Source organism: Protopterus annectens, chromosome 2.part1 (assembly GCF_019279795.1).
Source record: "Protopterus annectens isolate FY-2018-M chromosome 2.part1, PAN1.0, whole genome shotgun sequence".
NCBI lineage: Eukaryota > Metazoa > Chordata > Ceratodontiformes > Protopteridae > Protopterus > Protopterus annectens.
In genome coordinates, this window is record NC_056729.1 from 1,467,424,404 (window position 1) to 1,467,449,326 (window position 24,923).

General features: G+C 39.5%; 1 protein-coding gene across 2 annotated transcripts in view; it reads right to left on the reverse strand.

The window, feature by feature from the left end:
• Nucleotides 1–990: 990 nt before the first annotated feature.
• KLHL5 (kelch like family member 5) overlaps nt 991–24,923 on the reverse strand; it is a 1,925,884-nt gene continuing 1,901,951 nt past the window's right edge. For both annotated transcript variants that reach the window (XM_044062938.1, XM_044062939.1), the window contains exon 11: nt 991–1,260. In XM_044062938.1, the coding sequence (XP_043918873.1) occupies nt 1,204–1,260 (57 nt within the window). In that variant the 3' untranslated portion in view covers nt 991–1,203. The remainder of the gene's footprint in view (nt 1,261–24,923) is intronic.

The following is a 24,923-nucleotide window of genomic DNA, read 5'->3' on the forward strand; positions in this document are numbered from 1 at the left end:
AGAATCACTGTTTCTATTTTGTAGTACTTGAACAAGTTCTAAATGATGCAAGAGGTTTTATTATTGAGGAACATCTTAACAAAACTGAACATAAATGGCAATTAAAATTCAATGCTACCAGCTATCTGGGGCTTAATGATTCAGTTTCAATTAACCCTATACTAAAACTGAAGTATTTTGAGGTGTGAATTGTGTTTAGTTATTAGTTTATTGGCAATTAGCAGCCATTGGACCTAAAAGCACGTGATACACTATGTCTTTTATTTTAACTGTGGAAGTTTTCATGTTTTTAGTTCTGATGAAGTTCCTAACTAATTCAGAATGAAAGTGCTCAACTTTGTTTAATAAATATTGAATATACTTCACAGTCTCGTTCCTCGGTACTACTGGATTGTACATTTCAAATGTGTTTATATTCATTTGAGAGTCCAAGTTCGTAAATGCAGACATGTACCACCCAGACACCAGATGATGGTCTCCATAATCTGCTGTAGAAGCAAATAACAGGACATTTATCTAATATTTATAACTAGTTGCTACATCTCATGGACCTGTCAATCATTCAATAGAGACATATCTCCTTAAAAATCATAGGCACTGCAAGCCAGGATGGTACTCGGACAGCAACAAAGATAGGTGATCCACAGAGACATGATACCAACAGATGTGAGCACCAGTGCAGGGAAGACATTACGAAATCAGCATTAAATATGGACTTCATCATATTGTGGTATCTAACCCTTTCTCACATGCAACTGTTATCAGTGGCACCAAATGCAGTTTTATCTGTGATCATCTGATCTATAAACACTACAGTTTAGATCCCAAAATACATCATACATCTTGTGGCTACAGTTATCAGTGTGCCAATCATTATCACATACGATAATGTCGGCACAAGTGAGCTACAAGTTAAAAACAACAGTATCTTGCTTCTAAGAAGCACGGATCTAGTTCCATAGAAACAGCTTATACTTACTGGGGGCCTGTTTTGCTAAAAGTGTGTTTATTAAATAACAATTTTCCCTAGGCTGACCATCCAAAATAAATATACTTTTCTTCTACTAAATGCATTTTATACTGAAATATGATAAAAATATCAAAATAAGAATTTTCGTTTTCTTTGGGCTAAAATGGCAGCACATCTTAATCTGTTTCTCCTGGTAACACAACCTAAGTGAGTTAAACAGAAGAACAGAGCACTTATAATTTAACAGTCACTACACAGGCTCCAGCTCTTCCAAGGCAAAGTGATGCAACCTGCAATGAAGACAAAAGGCACAGGTTAATAAAAGTTAAATGGCTTGAGATCATAGTAATCATGCATTACTTAAAAAAAAAAAAAAAAAAGGAAAAAAGTCAACTCCTTGCAATTTTACAAAATGGATTTAACTAAAGGTAGTACTACATACAGGAACTCTACCCAGGACTGACCAGAAAGCACTAGCATCAAGTGAGCACACATGAATGCACAAATTATTTCTATTGTTTATGCAAGGACATGGGACATGAAATGACTAAGATCAAACGTGGTATATGTTAGCAAAGCCTCTCATTTACCATTTTTAAATACTACTGGACAAGAGCTCTCTTACTCCAGTGAACAGACTGTCCTGATTAGTGTTTGTTTCTATTGCAGAGCATATATGTACTGGGTAAAACTTCTGTTCATTATTTGGTTTGCTGCAGGACTTAATGATACAGCGTAATTGCTGTTAATTACACTTACAGGGCTCAAGCAACTATGTGAATTGAATGAATGAAACGGGCAACATTTTCCAGCATATCTGAAATAAATGCTTGTACTAAGATGCACTTAAAGTCCCACTTCACTCTAACTCACCTCTTGGCTTTTATAGGCTGTTCCTCAATATCAAGAAATAATAGCCCCCCCCCCTACAGAATGATAGACATTGACTAGAGATCAATTTCTTTTGTCATCAGACCTTTATCTTGGCTATGCTTCGGGGCTCTTTGTGGACTAATGAATGCTTTAATATCGATGAAATCACACAAAAGATACCACATGAGGGTTCTTAAGCAGATCATCAGAGTTCAGTGGTTTCAGGACTCAGACAACCTGAAAGCACCTACCAAGATTTCTATACCACAAAACAGAAACGTGAATTAGTGGGTTCTCTCTGACAATCTTCTAAAAGGCAAACCTTTGGTTCATTTGTCTCCCAAAATTACGGTGAAAATGGAAGCTTCTTCATTGGATGAGAAGGCCAGTGTCCACACCATCCAGCATAAGGGCTGGTCCAGACAAGAATCAAACAATCCTCTCAATGACTTCAAGATGACAACAGATGTCCTTTTCTTCCAAGCTCTGCAGATCTGGTTTCCACAGGATTACCCCTTACATTTATTCAGGCTATATGGCAATAGTGTGGTATCTTAACAGGCAGGGAAGGACTCACTTCTTTCTTCTCGCTGATTCACTATGAGACTCTGACAGTGGGCCTTCAAGAGCAACAGATTCTTACCTACTGGTCATATTTGAGGGTATTTAACTCCCTGTGAGACACTCTGAGTAGGCACTTTGCAATACTCTGTGAGTTGTTCCTAGAGTTCCAGGTGACAAAAACTGATATTGAGGAAGTGAAGTTGCCCAATTTAAAGTTCTTTTGCCTACCGCTCCTACAGCAAATATTTGGAGATGCACCTCCTAATTAAACTCCCAATGACAAAAGCAAGGATACAATGATGAAAACCTGACCCAAAGCTCTGTTCCTTTCTTCCACTTTTTTCTTATAATAAAGTTTACTTTCAAAGCCAGGAATTCAAAGGGGATAATGATCTCATGTTTTTTTTCACTGACCTGGGCAAATTTAGTTTCCTATATTTTTAGCAGTTTTATACAGCCATATCATTTGTCTGTAGCATAAGGAATTCTTGTTGACACACCCAGATCTCTACCTCCTCAGGATTAAAACAGCAAGGGTACTCCAAGTCCACTTGTTGCTAGAGTGGTTTCTATAATGCTTCTTTCCGACCTTCTAATCAGAAGATTTATACACACAAATTGAAAAGATGTATGTGGGCTTCTGCCAGGAGCACATATCCTTGTTCCCTACTAATATTTCTGGTCCCTCATTATTTGGAATAGGCTGCCAATTCATGTGAAGCAGAGAACTTCTATGACACTTTCAAAAGGAATCTGGACGAGTGGATGGAGCACCGTAAATTCTTACCGGATACTGGACATAGGCAGCCATTAATAAACACAGTCCTGAGTATTGACCAGATTATCTATGGTATTACATTGGGATGAAACGGCTGGGCTTGAAATGACCTCTGGGTCGATAGCTTAGTAACCTCCTATGATCTTATAACCCTTATCTGCTGATCATCTAGTCACAGCCATTTGTGCTTTTTTAGTCCTCAGCTCTCGGATGAAAGCTGTCACCCCAGATACCCAAGATGGGTATCTCCTTTAACTGTCCTAACCCCTTACATTGAAGCAGATCAGAGGGCCTGCTATGTTTTCCCCTGTCAGCATGTATTGTTCCCACCCAAGCCCAATGAAGGCTGCCACATGGATGTGGATTAACAGAGTTCAGCACACATCCCTGGCCCAAAGTGGTGTATGCAGTGCATCTCTCTCTCTCTCTCCATGAGGTGCTGGCAGTGCACCACACCTCCCTGCAGGAGTTGCCATCATCTGCTTGATCCTATCCTCCTGTACCAGACTCCTCCAGTGACCAAGCTATTAACTAATCATGGGTCATCTGGGCCACAATAGATTCACAGATTAGTATTTATTTTATTATTATTTATTCAAGGCTTTATCCCTCTGTGCTATGGATTATGGCTTCTTCTTCTCTAAACACTTATTTATTTAATTATGTATGTATGCATGTATGTCAACTGAGGTAGAACACTGATCCCAGTGAATCATTTTCAGATTCAGTCAAAAATTACAAACTAAGAAATGTATAAACTGAGGTTAAATAAGAAAGTAACATATAATACTCAGCTTCTTACCACCTATAAAATTATCCAGAATCCATCTGCTTGTGTGGCACTAAATAACATTTTACACAACTACATTCCCAGTCAGTCATTATGATCCAAACCTACAAATCTGCTGGGCATTGTCTATACTCATAACATGCTGTTAAGGCCTAGAACTCCTTACCTATATCTGTCAGGTCAATACCCCCACCCCCTCATCCTTCAAAACCACTCAAAGACTTCCTAGCCAAAATCGGTCTCTGTTCTTGCTTAACACCAGGATAAACTATACCCCCTAAATGTGGGCAAGTACCTAGTCATACCTTACACCTCCTTACTCCCCCTTCTTTATTCCACTTCCTTACTTTCATCAATTTCTATCCCACAACTTTCTCTTTAAATATACCATAAGCCTGCTTTTCTCTCACTTCATATTGCAATTCCTGTTTGAATTATACTAATTTACCTTTAATTTCTCTATAAACTAGCTAAAATTTCTCTAAATATTAAATCATCTTCATATAACTTGTATCTATTCTTAACTAATGTTTTCATATTATGTCTAATTTTGTATAATTATTTAAACTCTAGAAGTGTTGTGTTTTATTTTTGAAGATTTTAAAATTATTGTTCTTAAAATGCTTTGTAACTCTTTGGAGCTTTTCTCCCTGGGCCTCTGCTGAAAATGGTCTCCTACCCAGTTGGACATTCATATATATATATATATTATATATATATATATATATATTACACAAAAGATGCTTTGGAGATCAGTGCTTCAGGACAATTAAAGTTTGTGTCTTAGAAGACAGCTTCTAGTTGTAGTTATCTCTGTTATGTGAATTTGTACATTACAAGTCTCATCTGTTACACCACATTAGTTTGTGTTTCATAAAATAATTACTCTGCATACCTACCCTTCCTTCATGCATAATGTAACTACAGAGATTAATATAAATCTATCAATTAATTTGCCATTTTTCTTTTCACTATGTTCTACCATGGGAGAAAACCTTTACTTCATGGATGTACAAAGGCAACTCGGTATTATGCAGAAAGGACAAAAACCCATATAGAAAGATGATGTGATTACTTAGGACTGCTGTGAACTCGGGTATTATGCAGAAAGGACAAAACCCTATGGACAAATGGTGCATTCCTTTAGGAATGCCGTGAAGGACAAGGACAGAGCTGGAGAGACTGTCTTATCTTTTCCTGCAGCTGGAGTTCTACATCAGATGACACAATTTTATGGTTGACCAGCATATCCCCTTTTCCTAACCCTATCTTCTTTATTTTCATTTTCACTCCAATTGGTTTTAATATTACCCTCCACAATCACAAATAATTACAGGGGTGATACTGCTACAGCCCCTGACTGGGCGGTCATCATGCAGCCAAAAATATCATAGTACTGGGCACTGCGCTTGGTTATTTACTCATTTTATTTATTTCACTATGTTAACTGGGTTAAGTAGACTAGTTAAAGATCCTTTTCAGCTATGATCCAAGACACAAGGGCAGTCAGAAACATTTGAAATACAGTTGTAATATGATTTAAAAAATCATCAGCACACAAATGTTTTAAAGCAGTATCGTTTTACATAAATATCTTAAAATTTAAACTGAGCAGTATATTGCAAAGGGTGGAAAGGACTTTTAAGTGTGTCTGTTTAAAGGTGAATATGGCTAGGCCTCTTATGGTGCTTGTGATTGCTTGCCTATTGCTGTTCATATGTAAACCGGTATAGTATTTATATTTACAGCTGAGGTTAGAATGTTTAGGAATAGTAAGGATATGTGAGCAAAGCTAGTTTATATATTGGTTATAAGTCATTACTTGACTAAGATCATGGCTAGAATAATTCCAGCTTCTCTAAACTTCACTGAAAAGTCTGGGTACATAACACTTCAAAATATGACTGCATCTTTCTTACCAGTCTTCTAACCTCCCTGCTCTGAGCAAGTTAATTTTTGCACCTATTTTCTGAGCAGATTTTGATGGTTTAGCTCCGCAAAGAAAACTTAGGTTAACAAAATAGATATGACATGAAGGATGGACACCATGCCTGGAAAAATATACCCAAACCACATCAACGGCAGCCCTCTAAGCACACAACCTGTGGTGAGAGACCTGGGTACTCAGGTTGACAACAATCTCACATTTGACCATCATGTGGTGGCAGTGGTCAGAAAAGCCTTTTACTTGGTTCATCTCATAAGTAAAGGGATTGCATCCAGAAAAAAGGAGCTTATTTCCTCTCTGTACTCCACCCTCATTAGACCTATAATTGAGTATAATGCCCTGTTTGTATGTACCTCTCCAAACACCTGCACCAACAGGAAAGGCCACAAAAATACCTCAGAGAGAGAGAATCCATGGCCTCTTAACACCTGTCCTATGCAGACAGGCTCAAATCACTATCACTTTACTCGTATCATGCAGATTGCTCAGAGATGATCTGTGTTTCACCTACAAGGAAATATCAGACCCTGCCCTACTAGAGATCCGCATTACCCACTGGATAGGCCTAAATCTAATATGCAACATCAACAAAACCTGCCGAAGAGAGGGGTTTGTCTCCCAAAGGCTGCCCCGTCTCTGGAATACACTTCCCATACATGTCAAACAGAGTACCTTGCTGACCCTTTTCAAGAGCAACCTTGATGAGTGGATGGGAAACCACAAATTTGTCTCAGGGGGTTCCACCTTTGTCCTTCACTGACAGGGGTGACAGGTGCTGACTGAGGTTTTTTTTGGGGGATAAACTCTTGGCTAGGCTTGTAAGGGCCCCATGACCATTAGCCGAGTAACCTCCTATGATAAATCAGCATACCACAGGTCCTGCAAATACAATGGAGAGTAAAGGACACACACAAAGCTACTTTTACAATTGCTGAAAGACAGAGGGAAATTTAAATGTGACAAAATATTTTCAGTTGAACAAGAAAAACAGCTTTTTGGACTTCTTGTTCAGCAAAAGTGTGCTTAATCACAGTATTGAATACAGTGGATTCAGTAATGCAATTAAGTTAAAGCAACACAAAAGCACTGCGTGTGGTCTGTCTTGCCTTACTAGAATGGGACAAGTCAGTCTGCACAAGTAGTGTTGTGTCATTGCTGCTACTGTTTTACTGCATTCAGGAGATGAACAGGTTCAGTAAAGCAATATTATGAATGTTATTTTAATACTTTTACAAACACCTTTTGCTAAACTGTGTCAAAGAGCTACAACAGCCCCTTGCTACCGTTACTTCAGCAGTCTGTACTTAAGTAGCTGCATGACTGCCAGTGCTTAAAAGATTATCAGTGCTGATTCATCTACATCGTGTTGATGTTTTCCAGTCACCAGCAGAACAGTGACAGTGCCTTAAAGTCTTGAAGTGTGTGTGTGTGTGTGTGTGTGTGGGGTGGGTGGTGAGAGGTCAGGCTTAAAGCAAATACCAAATTTGTCACACACACACAGACACACACAGACACACAGACACACACACAGACACACACACACACACACACACACACACACACACACACACACACACACTTAATCCAGCCCTTGCATTCATCAATGTGGACCTTTTTCATGCTCATCCTAGTAGCACCTTCTGGGTAGGTAATTTGCTCAGAGTCACACAGCAGCAAATGGATGCTGAGGGAATCAATCCATGAACTACTAGAAATAGCTTGTCAAAAGCTCATTAATCTTAATCCATGTGCTAACTGCCAGATAAAGAACTTCCCACCAGGGAATTGAACTCCAGTCTCCTGCATGACCTACTGCATGATGGGGAGTTTCCCAACCCGCAATCTTTGGTCTACTAACAAGCAGCTTTTAAGCATAAGCAAACCCCAAAAAAGAGCTGGACAAAGTCTATTTTCCTATTCCACTGCCCGATTACGGAATGCCCTGCTTCCTCAATCACTCAACCTGAATCACTAAACTTTTAAACCTGCATTGAAATGCCACTACCTCAACATTCATATATACTCATATATAAATAAACAAATAAATAAATAAAATAAATAAACTTTGAATTAAACTACAATCTTTATTTGAATGCTTTATTATTGTTAATGTACTGTATTTTATGTACTGATAACTAATGTAATTTTTCAGAGCCCATGGTCATTGTCTTCTTTATCTTTAAACTACTCTGTAATAACATTTTTATTGGAGCTTTTCTCCCTGAGTCTCCATTGAAAATGGGTTTCTGATACTGTGGACTTTGAGGTCAACAAATGTTAATCAATCAATAAATAAATACTCAACAGTATACTGACAAGGAAATCATGCAATTCATTGTTTTAAAAGTTTGAGACAGAATTGTTATAAGACTGATGAAATTTATCCAGAAACAAGGATGGGAGTGAACGATGACTTGAAGACTTATGAATAGCAGCCCATCATTACAGAATCTGGCTGACAGGTGTCATCTGTATTTAGTTTTCTGCATTTATTACTGCTTATCGGTAGCCTTATTAAACTGATGACAGTATTATACTGAACTGCTGCTTTATTTCAGCTGCCTTTTAATGTTATGATTGTGACCTACTGTTTTAAATCAATTTACTGATTAACTATATTTCACTGCCGTCTACTGCAATTCATTACTGTTTAACTGCATTTTACTGCATTTCGTTACTGTTTAACTGTATTTTTTCATAATATGAGTTCTGTCCTTTTGTCCGTAAGTGGTTATTTTATGTCTACCATTCTTATAACTGCCTTTTTATATACCTCTTATTAACCTCTGACAATTTGTATTGTTCAGATTCTCAGCAAGAGTGTCTTCTGCGTGGAGACATGCGTGAATGGGCATACCTTCGTTGAAGGTTGTGTGTCAGGCCTGGCAAGTCGGTACGTAAAAATCAACTGCCAATCATTAGCAGACCGGAGTTCCGCTGTGGTGACCCTTAACTGGGAAAAGCCGAAAGAGTTAGGTAGCCTACTAAAGTTACTACTAACTATGCCTTTCCTTGAATCTGCTGCTGAGCTTATATGAACTCAGCAAGCTCTCTACTGTATAAACTTGTCTCCACCTTTGAGATATATGGAACTATGGCTTGTAAATTATATTAGTACGTCGCTGGTATTTGCTGTTCAGCCTACTAAAGTTACTACTAACATTGCCTTTCCTTGAATCTGCTGCAGACCCTAAACTTACTTGCAAGCTCTCTATTGTATAAACATGTCTCTACCTTAGAAATACTTGGAACTATAGCTTGTAAATGACTGTAAAGTATATTAGTTCTACAATGTTATGTAAAATCTTGTTTTTTTTGTCTTAAGTACTGCACTTCTTGTTACTTTTACTTATAGTGGAGCTTTTCTCCCCGGGTCTCTACTGAAAATGGACATGTATCCAGCTAGACTAGCCCGGTCTCCAAATGTAAAATAAATAAAATAAATTAAAAAATTAATCTGTGCTTCTTTGTGAGTTTTTTACTGTGTTCCTAACCTTAAATTGAGTAGAATAGTCTCGATACAGGTTTGCTGCATCCAGAGCTTCAGCTGCATGGTTATTAACCCTTTTTGAGGTAATCTAGCTACAAATTTTCCCTTAGTAGCACTTGTGTGGTCACCTAGTAGTACTGCAGTTAGACCTTCCACCCTTTACCCTCTCAGCCTCTCTCTCTCTCCTCTCTCCCTCAGTTTCTGAGAAATATGGATGGACAATTTCCTATGTTTTCTCCTGCCAGTCTGGTTGATATGGATATCCTGAGACAGTGTAACAAATGCCTCATGTACACGTACAACTCTCTACTACTACCACCACCTAGGAACACAATTTGTGAGAGATGCAATTACATCAAGCGCCTAGTGTCATTGCTCTCTCCCCCACAAGCCAGTATATCTGGCACTGAGAAAGTTGTCAACATGAACACCACACCTCAAACACCACCCACATCTACACAACACACACCCACATATGCGAAGGTCCTCAACAAAAGCATACTCAAACAAAAGGGACCTTGAGGCATAAACACACGTGAATTCCACTGCCCACCACACAACACACCACACATAGTCCACGCACCTGTTTCTCACAGCCACTAAGGCCTAAAAATAAACCCAATATATCAGTCATAGGATACTCCATTGTGAGACACACAGATGTGCCTATCACCAGGCTGGATAAGGAGAAAGTCAGTTAGTTGTTTGTCGGGGGCCAGAATCTACCACATAACCCATGCACTCTAAGTCTCTCAACAGGTACTGTTATGAGTCTGTCATAGTCCATGTTAGCAAGAATGACTTGAGACATACCTTCCTGGACTACAGGAAGAGAGACATGATCAAGCTCGCTGAATATGTGTCCCAGACAGGTACGTTCTTAGCCTTAAGCAGCATTCTAACGTCACCCAGAATGATGCCTCAATACAAACAGAAAATGATTGACTTTAACAATTGGCTAAGTTTCTGGTGTCAGTCTAAGTACATGAAAGCCTGGGATAATGTGACTGACAAACCACAATGTTTTGCCAGAAATAGCCTGCATCTGTCTCCCTTGCTGGCAAAGGCTCTTGCCACCCCATAGTGTCTTTTTTAGGCAATGCCATGAGGTCAAAACCAACATGAAAATTTCTTCAAAACATAAATTAAAGGTCATGCTGCTAAACGTTAGGAGTCTAAACATGAAACTGCACTCAATACAAGCATTCTTAACCCTGGAAGATGCTAATATTTGTGCAGTCACAGAAACCTGGGTTCAAAGTTGCGGTAAGCACCCCAGCCATAGCAGGTTACTCATCCTATCATGCGTTCAGATCCCAAACCATGTGCAGCAAAGCAAAAGGAGGTGGAGTTGATATATATAAAGACATACACACCTCCAGGCTGGTCAAACAGTATGATGCACACGAAAACTCCAGGTGCAGTTAACAACTGACAAGACCCCTATTCAAATCATAGCTAGCTACAGGCCTTCAACTTTGACTGAAGATGCCCACTCCACCTATCTGGACCTCTTTGAACCTATCAAGATTCAACCCTTTACCCTAATCCTGGGAGAATTTAACTATTCAACCATAGTTTGAAAGAAATAATCATGCCAAAACACAAATACCCAGAGATTCCTTGATTTCATCAATGCAAATGCCTTGGACCAGTTGGTCGACACCTCCACAACAGGTGAAAATAACGGGTCTATATTACGAGAGCGAAAATACTATTAAGTGAATACTAAAACCCCGACACCTATTGCGTGAACTGTGGATATCCCGAACGCACTAAACCGCAAAATTTTAAATGTCGAACTGTCATACTTGGCCAACCCCACCACCCGCTACATACCACCTACCCAAACAAAATAAATAAAGCACATACATACACTAACCAAACCCTACTTCTAACCCTAAAGTAAAGCACAAACACCCTACTTCTACCCCTACACTAAACCCCACTTACGCAACTATCTACACACTATCCTAACCCCTCCCTAACCCTAAGGCCCGTAACTACCTCACAGTTCCCCTACATAGATATACACAAACAAAATAAATAATCCACATACATGCATTTAACAAAACCCTACTTCTAACCCTATACTAAATCTAACATACATAACCTAGCTATGCACTTACCTTTATCCAACACTTACCTTATACAGCTAATTCCACAGACGGGCCAACCATGGTAATTCAACATTTCCAAAATTCGCGTAAACGGACTTTCGCTCAGCTAATATAGTCTCGAAAATATCTTTGACTTGGTATTAACCAAAAAGAGTAACCACTGCAGCATCACTACAGTGTCATCATCCCTGGTAAAATCCGACCACAAAGTGGTCACTTTCAAAGCCACCATCTCCCTGACCCCCCCAGCTAGGGTCAAACAAAAAAACTTTTCCAAAGCTGATTACAACCTCCTGAGGGAAGGTATAAATGGCTTCACAGCCCCCTCCCCCTCCATAGGAACTGGCACAAATGTCCAGACCTACACCAAAGTACTATATGAGCATTTATATAGCTGTATGGAATCAGGACTACCCGACAGGACAAAATCCTCCTCCTCAAGGAAGAGTAAACCTGTGTGGTGGACACCTACAATAAATAAACTCTATAACAAAATATATAAATATAAAAATTGCTGTCCAGGACCAAGAAGGAGCAGCTGCCTAACTGGAAGCAATCTCTTCTTAGCCTGAACAAGCAAATAAGAGCACTAGCGAAATCCTCCAAGGCAAAAGTCCAAACTGGCCACATCTACTAAAGACAATCATAAGGCCTTTTTCACATATGTCCGCAATCTCAAGGGAAGCACCTAGATCTGCTCAGAACTGGTGGTCAAGGACACCACATACACAAACGCTGTACATATAATCAACCTGTTGGCAGACAGGTTTAGTGAAAACTTCATCCCTCTATCCCCCCATCAGTAAAACATGACTAGGGAGCAAGTCATCACTGCCCTCTCAAAGGCAAAAAATACAGCCTCCATGGGACTGAATAGCATCCCAGGCTGCATCCTACATGAACTTAGGCAGGAACATGCATCACCATTAAGCACCCTCTAACATTTCTACATAGACTCGCAGCAGCATACCCCCACCATTTTCCCATTTTGTGCATGGGGGTCAGGGCTGTCACATCAATAATGACCATGGTTTGTATACAGATGGTCCTTTACTACAGGGCTGCCAACTTTGGAGCACAGCTATGTGAACTTCCACATGTAACCCAAACCTGCAAGCTCCATTCAGTTAAATATGAGCTAGTTCATCAAAATTTCATATTGAAATGTGGTCATACCTTAAGTCAGACATGATTCTTTGCCTCAACTGCAAAATCAGGACTGAACAGTAAATGTAGATAAAAATATCAAATAGCAGAATTAATATGACCCCACCATAGTGAGTTAAATTGCACTAAAACATAGCTGAAAATAAAGTTACACACTGTGCCATACACCTTATTTGTGAAAAACAATGGAGAGGTTTCAACTGACTGGAACTAAAGGAATGTTAGACATGATCAACACTGTCTTAATCTGGGTGTCTTCTCATAAGGCCCAAGAAAATAACTCAGTTTCTTGAGCCTATATGATTATGAGCAATGTCATTTCTCTCATTCATTTCCCTTCAGCCTGCCACAGACACATAATGTACTTGCCATCCATACTTACAGATTTTATTTACAAACTTTAAATAAATGTACTTTCTTCTATCTATCTCTAATTTATCAGCCAAGAAAAGTGATACCAGACATTAATTTTTTTGCTCAATGGTATTGTTTTTTTAATCGTTTCTCCAGGAAATCATATACAATTCTAAACCTGATGCTAAGTTCTGGTAAAAACAGAAATTCACATAATTTGTAATTTTAGACTGGGATTCTCATTCTGCAAAACTTTTTTTTCTGCCACCATCCTTTATTTCATGTTTGTTATTTAAAATCTGCTTTTATTCTACTATTACTCTAGTCTATTCTATTCCAGAGACATACATCTGGAGTGTTTCTCCCTGGGCCTCTGGTGAAAACAGGCTCTGCCCTAGTCAGACTTTCATGATCAATAAATAGTAAATAAATACATAAAATAAATTCTGTTTATTTAAAAACACACAAATTCTGCTTCTGATCTGCTTGTGTAAACCACAAAACTTATAATGAAATCACTAAACTGACTGGAAAGTATAGCAACAATCACTAATAAGTTCCTGGAATTTCAGCTATTGAAAACAAATGAGAAACAACTCACTTGCATCTTTCGTGGAAGGAGAATTTCCCAGAAAAAGTGCACAGTGGTCTTGGACAGCCACATAATCCCGCTGTCACTTAAGGAAGATTAATCATTCATGATCAAGCAATAACTACCCTAATAACTTGCCAAGCTAGATTTTCCACTGTGTGATTCCTTAAAACCTCTTGTATTAGAGGTAACATGGGATATATGCAAATTACCCCTTAAGGACATCAGCTATATGAGAGTTCTGAATGCCCATGACTTTTTCCCTTTTAAGTCTGTTATGGACAAATTCAGGCCAATAAAGCCAAACCCCACTAGCTGTGGGTGCTGTGCTGATGAGGTAGCCAAACAATCCACTTATGCTGTGCTGATGAGGTAGCCAAACAGTCCACTTATGATGTGCTGATGAGGCCATAAGAAGGCTGAAACATGCATGTCCACAGCTAGTGGGGTTTGGCTTTATTGGCCTGAATCAAGTGTGGAGTCTGCATGTCCTCCCTGCGTTCACATAAGTTTCCTCTGGGTACTCCAGTTTCTTCCCACATTCCAAGACATGCATCTGGAACATTTCTTCCCAGGCCTCCGCTAAAAAATGGCTCTGTCCTAGTCGGACTTTCCCGGCCAGCAAATGTTAAATTAATAAAATAAATTAAAAAAAATTCACTGGGGAAGTGTAAGACATCCAGCTGGAAGGACCCATATGTTTACTGCAGCTTTAAAATGAAGGAGATATGTATTGCTACATGACCCACCATTTTGATAAACACACTTTTGTTTTACTCCAGAAATGTTTTCATATTAATAAAGACTTAAAAGAAAAACAAAGACTGCTTAACTCAACAGTTAAGGAGTATCATCAGCAACCACTAAAACATCTATTCACAAGTATTACACAATGTATTCAATGAAAATGTATTCAATTAAAATGTTTGTACACAAATGTGTGACAACTCATTTGCGATTCCTCATTTAGTTCAATACTAATATTTAAAAAAACAGAATGCCCTTCTTCAACTGCTATGATTTTGTAATTTGTTGGCACGTATAGTATGGAATGCTTGCTATTCTGTGGCTACTATATTTATACTTTTCTTCCATATTAATGCATTTTATCATAATTTCCGAAATCAAGGTGTCCAGATCTGTGCTTTGTTCCTTGCTTGTACACTGACTGATGCTAAAATATTATGCAACTATTTTTTTTTTTTGCTATACTTACCCTTTTTGGTTTACTGGTTTGGCCTAATAGCAGTCAATTTGGATCAGTGATCTACTGCAGCCAGCAAATTAAAACTAAAATAAATCATCTTATACTAACCAGATATGTAAAAACAATAAATATTACATCATATGGAAATGAAAATAAACAGCATTAATATACCATTTCTTTAATGCACAAATTACACTGTTTCTTTAATATGCACGTTTTACAATTACAAATGAGAGGCTGTGTTCATTTATTCACTTACTTACTTATTTAACTTTTGTTAACTAGCTATGTGAGCTGGTCCATGTAGCCTTTTCAGCCATAAGAACAAAGTGAATAATAACACTGATGTACAACAATCATTATACTGACATTATGTCATAAAAACAGAACATGCAAGATGGCAGCATCATAAAAATCCAAACAGTGTAAAAATATATCTTAAGTAACAAGAACAATATTAAAGAGCTTCTTGCACAAAGTGTCAGGTAGAAAAACTAGTTCAGAACATAATGAGATGCTAAACTGGATAGTTTGGTGTATACATACAGACAGAAAATATTAGCATTAGTGTTGAAAAAAGGGGGGGGGGGGTCACGCTTTGGTTACATTTAATGCTCCTTTTGCTGAGATGTAATCTAAGTGTAAAAACTTCAATTATCTGCTAATTGCTGTAATGACAACATTTCCCACCTCTAGACTAATTGTTTTCACAACCACAAAGGTATGGAATGACAAAAGTGCATCTGCAAATACAATTTGAAGTCAAAAACTTTAACATGAAAAAGCCTAATCTTTAACTATGTGAGATTTTGTTATCATGTCTTAACATAAGCACAGATCCACCTAAGTATCCCACCTAAATCCGCCTTTGGACAGTCTGCACCCATAATACACTTAACTTCCCTGTCAAAAAAAGCACAGAAACTTTGTTTAATAGTTAATAGCTGTAAAATTATATAGATGAGGCAGAATAACAGATAGTTCCGTGCTAACAATTCCCTGCTGAAAATACACTTAGTAGTAGTTATCATCTCAGACGTATAAGGTAACCTAGGAGTATTCTGAGTAACAAACAAGAAGAGTTTATTAGTGATCTATTTGTTCTACCCTGTGTTTTATTTTATTTTCATGCGCTAACTTATTTTATTTATTTATTTATTTAGTTATTTATTTCCAGTTTGATTACCGTGGAAATCCACTGGGCCCAGAGAGCCTGTTTTCAGTGGAGACCCGGGAAGAAAAGCTCCATGAAACAGATTACAGTAAAGATAGCAGTCCAATAAAAATAAAAGTACAAGTACAAATACATATCAAATAATAAAAAGCGTGAGCAATATTGCCCACAGTGGAAAAAATCTTTTTAAAGTCAAATGAGATCGTATGGGGGTTAGCTATAGAAGGTCATAGCCAGCTATAAGGTGCTTAGGAACTCAGGAGGATGCCCTCCCAGGGGCTTTTGTTAAAGAGTTCTAGGTAGGGAGAATGCAGTTACATTTCCACTTGGAGGAAACGTTGGTGTAAAGCTGAGTTTTGAAGTTGTTTCTGTTTGACATTGTCCTTAGTGTGGAAGGGAGAGAGTTCCATTTCTTACCTGAGGAGAAGTTGTCCAGCAGGATGTTTAGGTTTGTGGACAGTAATTAAGTTTTGGTGTTCAGATCTGAGAGCTCTATTTGGGGTGTATGGAGGAAGGATGTTAGTTAAAGCGGGGCATTTGGTTGGATTAAATATTAGTCTATGTGCTGTAGTGAGCTGGAGAAAGTCCAGGTAATTTGTGAATTCTAACCAGTTGAGGAATTGGAGGGTAACACAGTGATGAGTGGAATGTTTGGCTTTGGTAGCAAATTTAGAAATGTTGTTATAACAACTTTCAAGTTTGGAAGTGATGGAAGAGGACAGGTTAGTTAGTAGCAGGGTGCCATACAGAAGGGAGGGAAGGAGGTAAGAGGAGGCCAGAGTATGCCTGGTAGAAGTAGAGAGGAAGTGGTTGTTCTTGTATAGCAGACCTAGTTTTTGGTGGGTTTTCTTTATATTTTGCTGAATATGGATATTGAACTTGAGGTGTTCGGCTATAGTTACACTAAGTAGTTTGGCAAAGGGAACAACTTCGATCGGAGAGTAGCTTTGGCTAAGGACTTAGAAGGAATTTTTATCAAAAGAGAAAGATTTTGAGGGTGTGAATAGTAGTATTTTAGATTTGTTAGCATTGAGAGAAAGGTGATTTTGGCGCATCCAGATCTCAGTAGTTGAGAAGGCAGTCTGACTTTTAGATAGGAGTTTAGGGAGGTTAGAGGCAGAGCAGACAAGTGTAGAATCATCTGCATATTGGATGATTTTGGCATTAGGAATAGCAGAGTGAAAGTTATTGATAAAGATATTAAACAGCACTGGTCCGAAGATGGACCCCTGTGGTACTCCAGTAGGGGGTGGGTAAGGAAGTTGAGGTGCCTTTTTTCCATTTCACAGCCTGAGCTCTATCTGACAGATAGCTTGAAAACCAGGAAAGTGTGTTTTGGGACATATTTAGGTTTCAGAGGTGACTTAGAAGGTGCTTATGGGAAACAGTTTTGAATGCTTTAGAAAGATCTAGGTGCACTGTGGATTCTAAATTCCCAGAATCTCGGGCTTGATTGACAGTTTCTAAGAATGAGAGTAGAGCTGCTATGGTGCTATGTCCTGGTCGGAAGCCATGTTGGGTAGGGGTAAGAAGTTGGTTTTTAGTCAGAAAAGGCATAAGTTGGAGGTGGATGCATTTTTCTACGATTTTGGAGATTGGAGAGTGAAGAGCTACAGGGCAGAAGTTTAAAATGTTAGTGTTTTTACCTCCCTTGTGGAGAGGAAGAATAAAGGCAGAACACCAGAGTTTAGAGACATAGGATTCCTTTATGGATCTATTAATTAGGCTACTAATTGGAAGAGCTATACCATCGGCAGCAGACTTCAGAAAGGAAGAGGGGATGTTGTCAGGTACACTGGAGCAGGGTTTAAGTTTGGATAGAAGTCTTTTTTATGTTGTTAGTGGAGACAGGTTTATGCTCAAACATAGGGGGGAATTATTTAGGGGCTAGGATGAGGTGGAATTGTAGGAGAGATGGGTCGTTGTTGGGAAAAGTTTTAAGTTGGCCATTGACTCTATGAAGAAAGAGTTGAATAGTTAGGCTAATTCGAGGTCAGCCTTACTTGGTTCTGGACAGGGGTTATTTTTGGAGCCTGGGTTGAGGAGTGAGTTTATGGAGTTCCAAAAAAGCCTAGGGTTTTGGGGATGGTTGGACTGAAGCTTAGTGTAATAGGATTTTTTTGTCTTTGAAGATTTGTTTTTTTGCAAAGTTACGGAGCTGTGTATATTGGAGAAGGGTTTTGGGAAGTTTATTCTTTTGGTAAAGCTTCCAGGATTTGTCTCTTTGATGCATAATTTGCTGTGTTTCTTTGATTAGCCAAGGGGCAGTTATAGTTTTTATTCCTTTTTTCATTGGTGGAGGTAGGGAATTTGGAGGTTCTAGGAAAGTAGAATTAAAGTGCTCTGTGGCTTTATCGAGTGGAAGGGTTTTTAAAATGTTCCAATTCATTTGTTTGAGATAGAGAAGGTTTTGGGGTCAAATTTACTAAGGTTGCGGGTCTGAATATATTGATGTTGGTGTGGATGGGAGGTGGTTGCATGATAAATGAAAGCTGGGAGGTGGTTGCACGGTAAATGAAAGCTGGGAGGTAGTCACTAATAGAGTCAGGGATGGTACCAGAGTTGCTAATTTTATTTGGATGGGTGATTAAGATCCAGTCAAGAGTGGATCCTGAGGTATTTGTTTGATCTAACTGGGGAAAAACACTAACTCAGCTGCCCATTTTTCTGGTTTAGCTGGGAGGAGAAAAAAAATCCAAAACAAGAATAACACTTTTGACACAATAATTAGAGAAAGCATTTATACAAAAAGCAGTTAACTACAATGTTGAAACATTGCACTATAGTGAAAAATAATACTAAGCAAACTGCAGTATTCTGGTGATGACGAACAAATTAACAGATTATGTATAATATGTATAACTGCACTTAGAAAATCAAATATTTGATCATTTTTAGTAATAATAAAATATATATAAAACAACTTAACATATTTTTATGTAAAAATCATTCCTTTGCCTAATGTTTGAAAGTTGGTGTAGGATATCTAACTTTTGCTGGAGGAAGTATTTACATATAAAATATAATAGTTATGTAAGAGTTTAACAGATAATATATAATGCCTACTTGTGTCTGTAAGGTAAACACCTAACTATTATGCAATCCCACAATCTCCTACTCAACACCCAATCCCCCACCCACAAGTACACACACACACACACACACACACACACACACACACACACACACAGAGCTGAAGGACAGAGGGTGTAAATAATGATTTTTTTGTAAAGTATGACAAGCCAGGACATCAGCCATCAACTTGGGAGTATCTGGGGCAATCTGGTACATCAGAATTTCAATGTGTTTAGTTTTCACTGTTTTGAAGTATAATGTACCCCAAATAGGTGCTTCTGGTTAGGGAGTCAGAAAATATGTACAAATAGGGGGACTGGAGGAAATATAGAAACATTTTGGGCCAAGCCTGCTACCTTTTCTCCAAACACTTATCCTTTCTAGTCCACCCACCCAAAATCATGCCAAAAAGATACTCATTAAACCACAAGGAGTAACTCTGTTTTACATAAACTGTATCAATCACAGGCTCTAAGTGACAAGACTCAATCTCTTCTTCCCTCTAGTTAGATCAACCACTATCTCTCTGTCCCCCCTCTGCAAGAGTTTTATCACTCTGTCTCTTCTCATTTATCCAAAACTAATATGCCTTATAACAGTCCAAGTAACCCCAACTATTCTCATTTTCATAATTACATTACTTCTCAATCTTAAATACTTTCATAGTTACTCTACTTGTAACATATAGTATATTGGGTTACCCTTAATTACTTTGTGGAGAGCGTGAAAATTGCCAACCATAACAAAATAAGGGTTATGCTGTTAAACGCTAGGAGCTTAAACCAAAAACTGCACACCCTGGAAGCACTTCTGTCACTGGAAGATGTAGATGTCTGTGCAGTCACAGAAACCTGGTTCAAGGCCTCAGAGAGTACCCTGGCCTTGCAAGGCTACAATGCCTTCCACACCTTCAGACCGCAAAATAAATGTGTCAGAACCAAATGAGAAGGTGTTTCTATCTATATTAGAGAGAAATTCACCTCCCAACCTGTTAGATTGGACAACTCCAGGGAGCTACTCCAAGTTCAGATTACTGTGTGTAAGACCCCCATTCAAGTCATAGCTAGTTATAGATCCCCCTCCATGGATCATGACGAGCATAAGGCCTACTTGACAAAACTGGAGTTAATCCAGATACTGCCAAACAATCTGGTCATGGGGGAATTTCAATTAACCCACCATCAACTGGGAAACCTACTCTAGTGCTAACTCACTAGTGCAAAAGTTCCTTGACTTTGTTAACTCAAATGACTTGGAACAAATTGTTCAAACCCCAACAAGAGGAATAAACATACTAGATCTGGTCCTCACTAACATGACAAACAGATGCACCACCGCAACTGTCGGACCCTCATTAGTTAAATCTGAATCAATCACCTTCGAACTGGAACTAACACCAGAAATCACAAAGGGTGAAGTCAGACTAAAAACACTTCACCAAAGCAAGCTATATATTCATAGGGGAAGGTATAAATGCATTCAAAGCCCCACCTCCAACTGAAAGTGGTAACTACATCAAAGCTTACACTAAAGCCCTGTATAATCACATGCATAAGTGTATAGACGTGGGTGTTCCAGACAGAATCAAAGCCAGAGCCACAAGTAAAAAAAAAGCCACCCTGGTGGACATCCAGCATTAACAAACTTTACAATAAATGCAAAAAGTTGCTGCATAACAAAACTAAGGCAAGGCCCAACAATGGAAAAGCACCCTTCTCAGCCTCACCAGGTAAATAAGACAACATATCAAATCCTCTAAGGGTAGCTTTTATGAAAAACTTGGCAATCACAGCCAAGGACAACCATACGGCCTTTTACAGCTACATATGTAGCTTAAAAGGTAGTACCCATTTATTTATTTGATTGATTGATTGACATTTGTTGACCAGGAAAGTCCACTGGTCTTGAGACCCATTTTCAGTGGAGACCCAGGGAGAAAAGCTCCAAGTTACATGAAAATCATTACATGAATTTGTAATGAAACAATTACTTATAAAGCAAGTGAAATAATACAGAAAATTATCTAAACAGCACATATGTTGTAAAAAGGCACAATGGGGGAGTAGGAAAGGGAAAGGTAAGTGCAGTGGAAAGGTAAAATTAAAGAGTTAAACTTAAAGGTGATACAGATATAGATAGAATCTTATAGCTAGGTGGTGGGAATATGTAGATTATAGGTAACATGTACTTAATGGTAGCATTAAAAGTAGAAAGTGACAGAGAAGAGAACATGTGTTAAGATAATTGTATACATGTGTGGACTATACTAAAGATTAGGGATAACTCATATGGTGTAACAGTATGACATATACAAAAGGATATTTGCTATGCAAAATAGTTTTGCTAGATTAAGGAGGCTGTGGATATGTGTTGCATGTGCAGCTGGGGTTATCAGTGAGATGTTGCTTGAGTCTTCTTTTAAAGGAGATTATGTTATCTACTTCTGTAACTGATGATGGGAGGGCATTCCACAGCTAAGTTATGGAATGGGAATAGAGGCAGAATTGATGTCCCACTGACCAGGCTGAACAAGGAGAAGGTGACTGTGAGCTGTCTATCGGGGGCTAGGATCCGCCACATAACACACGCACTCAGGTCACTCCAAAGCAAGTACAAATATGACTCCATCATTGTCCATGCTGGTGTGAATGACCTGAGACGTACCTCCCTGGACTACATGAAAAGAGACATAGAGGAGCGCTCCGATTATGTAGCCCAGGCTGGTATGACCCTGACCCTGAGCAGCATCTTGCCCTCACCAAGAATGATACCACAATACAAAGACAAGATGATCAGCTTTAACAATTGGCTCGAGTACTGGTGTCATTCCAAGGGGATCCAATGTCTGTCTGCCTGGGATGATATGTTGGACAAGCCACGCTGCTTCGCAAGGGATGGCTTACACCTGTCACCACTGGGCTTCCGGATATTGGCTAAGACTCTTGCCACCCCCATAGTGCCTTTTTTAGGCAAGGCTCAAAAGACAAACCCACCTCCTTAGAAAACAAAAGTGGAAAAAAACTAAGGGTAATGCTGCTCAACGCCAGAAGTCTAAATCTCAAGATGCAGGCACTTGATGCACTCCTCAGCATGGAGAACATCGACATCTGTGCAGTAACTGAAACCTGGTTCAAGGCTCCTGAGAGCACCCCAGCGCTACCAGGCTATACCTCGTATCATGCTTTTCGGACCCAAAACCCGGGCCGAACCACAAAGGGAGGGGGAGTGTCCATATTCATAAAGGACACCCACACCTCCAGGTTATAAGCAACACATGAAGCATCAGAGACCATACAGGTGCAACTAACCAAAACTGCTATACAACTGGTAGCATGTTACAGACCACCCTCCCAATCTCAAGAACCCCACTCAGCCTTCCTGAAGACATTGGAGGATATGAATGTATCCCAAAATACCATCATACTGGGAGACTTCAACTACCCAAACATAGATTGGGTACATTATTCTAGCCCTAATACCCTAGCCCAAAGGTTCCTGTAATTCATAAATTCAAATGCACTGGAACAACTAGTCACCTCTCCCACTAGGGGAGATAATATACTAGATCTGATCATCACAAACATGGGGACAAAATGCTCCACACCGGAAGTATACCCCTCACTAGTGAGATCTGACCACAAACTAATCACCCTGGATATACATATCCCACCTCCACCCCCAGCACAAAAGACCACAGTGAAAAACTTCTCAAAAGCAGACTTCACTCTTCTTAAGATGGAGAGGATATCCTTTTAAGCCCACTGTGCCAGTGGATACCACATCCCGCAATGCCGAATCCTTCACAAATGCTTTCTATGGACATATCCAAGAATGCATGGATCATGCAATCCCAAACAAATCCAAGTCCCTCTCCACAAAATGTAAACGTCCTGTCTGGTGGACCTCAGCCATAAACAAATTGTATAACAAAAGAAGGAAGCTACTGCACGTCAGAGCGAAATCCCACGAAGGGAAGACGTTTCTGATCAACATTAGCAGAAAACTACGTTCTCTCATAAAAACATCCAAGGCAAACTTTGAGAGAAAAATCGCTAAGGACACTAAAGATAACCACAAAGCCTTCTTCAGCTATGTTAGAAACCCTCAGATATGCTCAGAGTTGGTTCACAACAACAAAAAATACACTGAACCCACAGATATTGCTAACATTCTGGCTGACAGGTTCAGTGCAAATTTCTCGCCTCCTTCACCCCCAAAAGAAGAAATACTTATCCCAGCTGAATGTAATCTCCCTGTCATCTCAGATGTCCAAGTGAGAACCGCCCTAAACAAAGCAAAAAACACAGCATCAGTGGGACCTGATGGTATCCCGGGGTGCATGTTACGTGAACTCCAAGAGGAGCTAAACCCACAAATAAAAATGCTATTTAACCTTAGCTTTACTTAGGGATATGTACCTGTACACTGGCGTACAGCAACAGTGGTCCCACCCCACAAGGGGGGGGTGCCTCTACAGACCCTGGAAACTACCGCCCCATAAGCTTAACTAGCCTGGTATGCAAAGCTATGGAAAGAATCATTATGGGACTCATAAACAGAGACATAGGGGACCTACAGCACTTGACCCCACCCAGTTCGGCTTTGTGAAGGGCAGATCCTGCCTTTTAAACCTGGTTGACTTTTTCGAAACAGTCACTAGAGTCATTGATGAGGGCAAAGCAGTCCATACAGCACACCTGGACTTGGCTAAGGCCTTCGACACAATACCCCACTCAGGCATCATAGATAAGCTAAACAGCTTAAAAGTAAACCCTTATATGTCACTAGATGGGTTGCAAACTGGCTAAAGGACAGAACCCATAAAGTTAAAATCGCTGGAGCAATGACAAACTCAAAGCCAGTCACAAGTGGTGTCCCACAGGGATCTGTCCTGGGACCCCTCTTGTCCGGCATTTATTTCTCAGATATTAAAGCAAACATGGGAGGGCTGTGGCTGACAAAGTTCGCAGATGACTGCAAAATAGGCGCCATAGTCGATACACCAGCAGACACACATCCTACAAAAAGGCCTCACTGAAACGGACAACTGGTGCCGTAGTCACGGCCTTAAACTAAATGCCAAAAAATGTATAGTCATCCCTTTTGGAAGAAACAAAGTACCCACAAATTATCACATAGACAGAAACCCACTGAGTACGGAAAAAGTAATCAGAGACCTAGGGACCCAAGTAGACAGCGACCTCTCATTTGACACCCACATTGCCAAAGTGGTTAGAAAAACATTCTACCTTGCACACCTCATCATGAAGGGATTCACATCCAGATCCAAGGATGTCATTGTACCCCTATATTCCTCCCTCATCAGACCCATGATTGAGTACAATGCCACATTTGGTATGTACCTCACCCGGCACTTGCAACAGCTGGAGAGACCACAAAAGTACCTCACCAAAAGGATCAAGGGTCTCCAACATATGTCTTATTCCACCAGACTAAAGAAACTTCAGCTCTATTCAGTAGCATACCGCCTGCTCAGAGGTGATCTCTGCCTGACGTACAAGGCCGTGTCCAATCAGGATTTGATGGACATGCTCCACCTCAAAAAATCCAAATCCATCAGGACCACGAGAGCTAAAGACTTAAACCTCGGCACAAGTATGAATAGGACATGCTGGAGGGATAGATTCATAACACAGAGGCTTCCCATGCTTTGGAACAGGATCCCAGTTTGTATTAGGCAGAGCCCCTCACTGACTCTCTTCAAGAGAAATCTTGATGAGTGGATGGGAGATTGAAAGTTTACCCCAGGGGTCACATCTGTGTCACTGCTAGACAGGGGCACAGTAAACTAATTCTATTA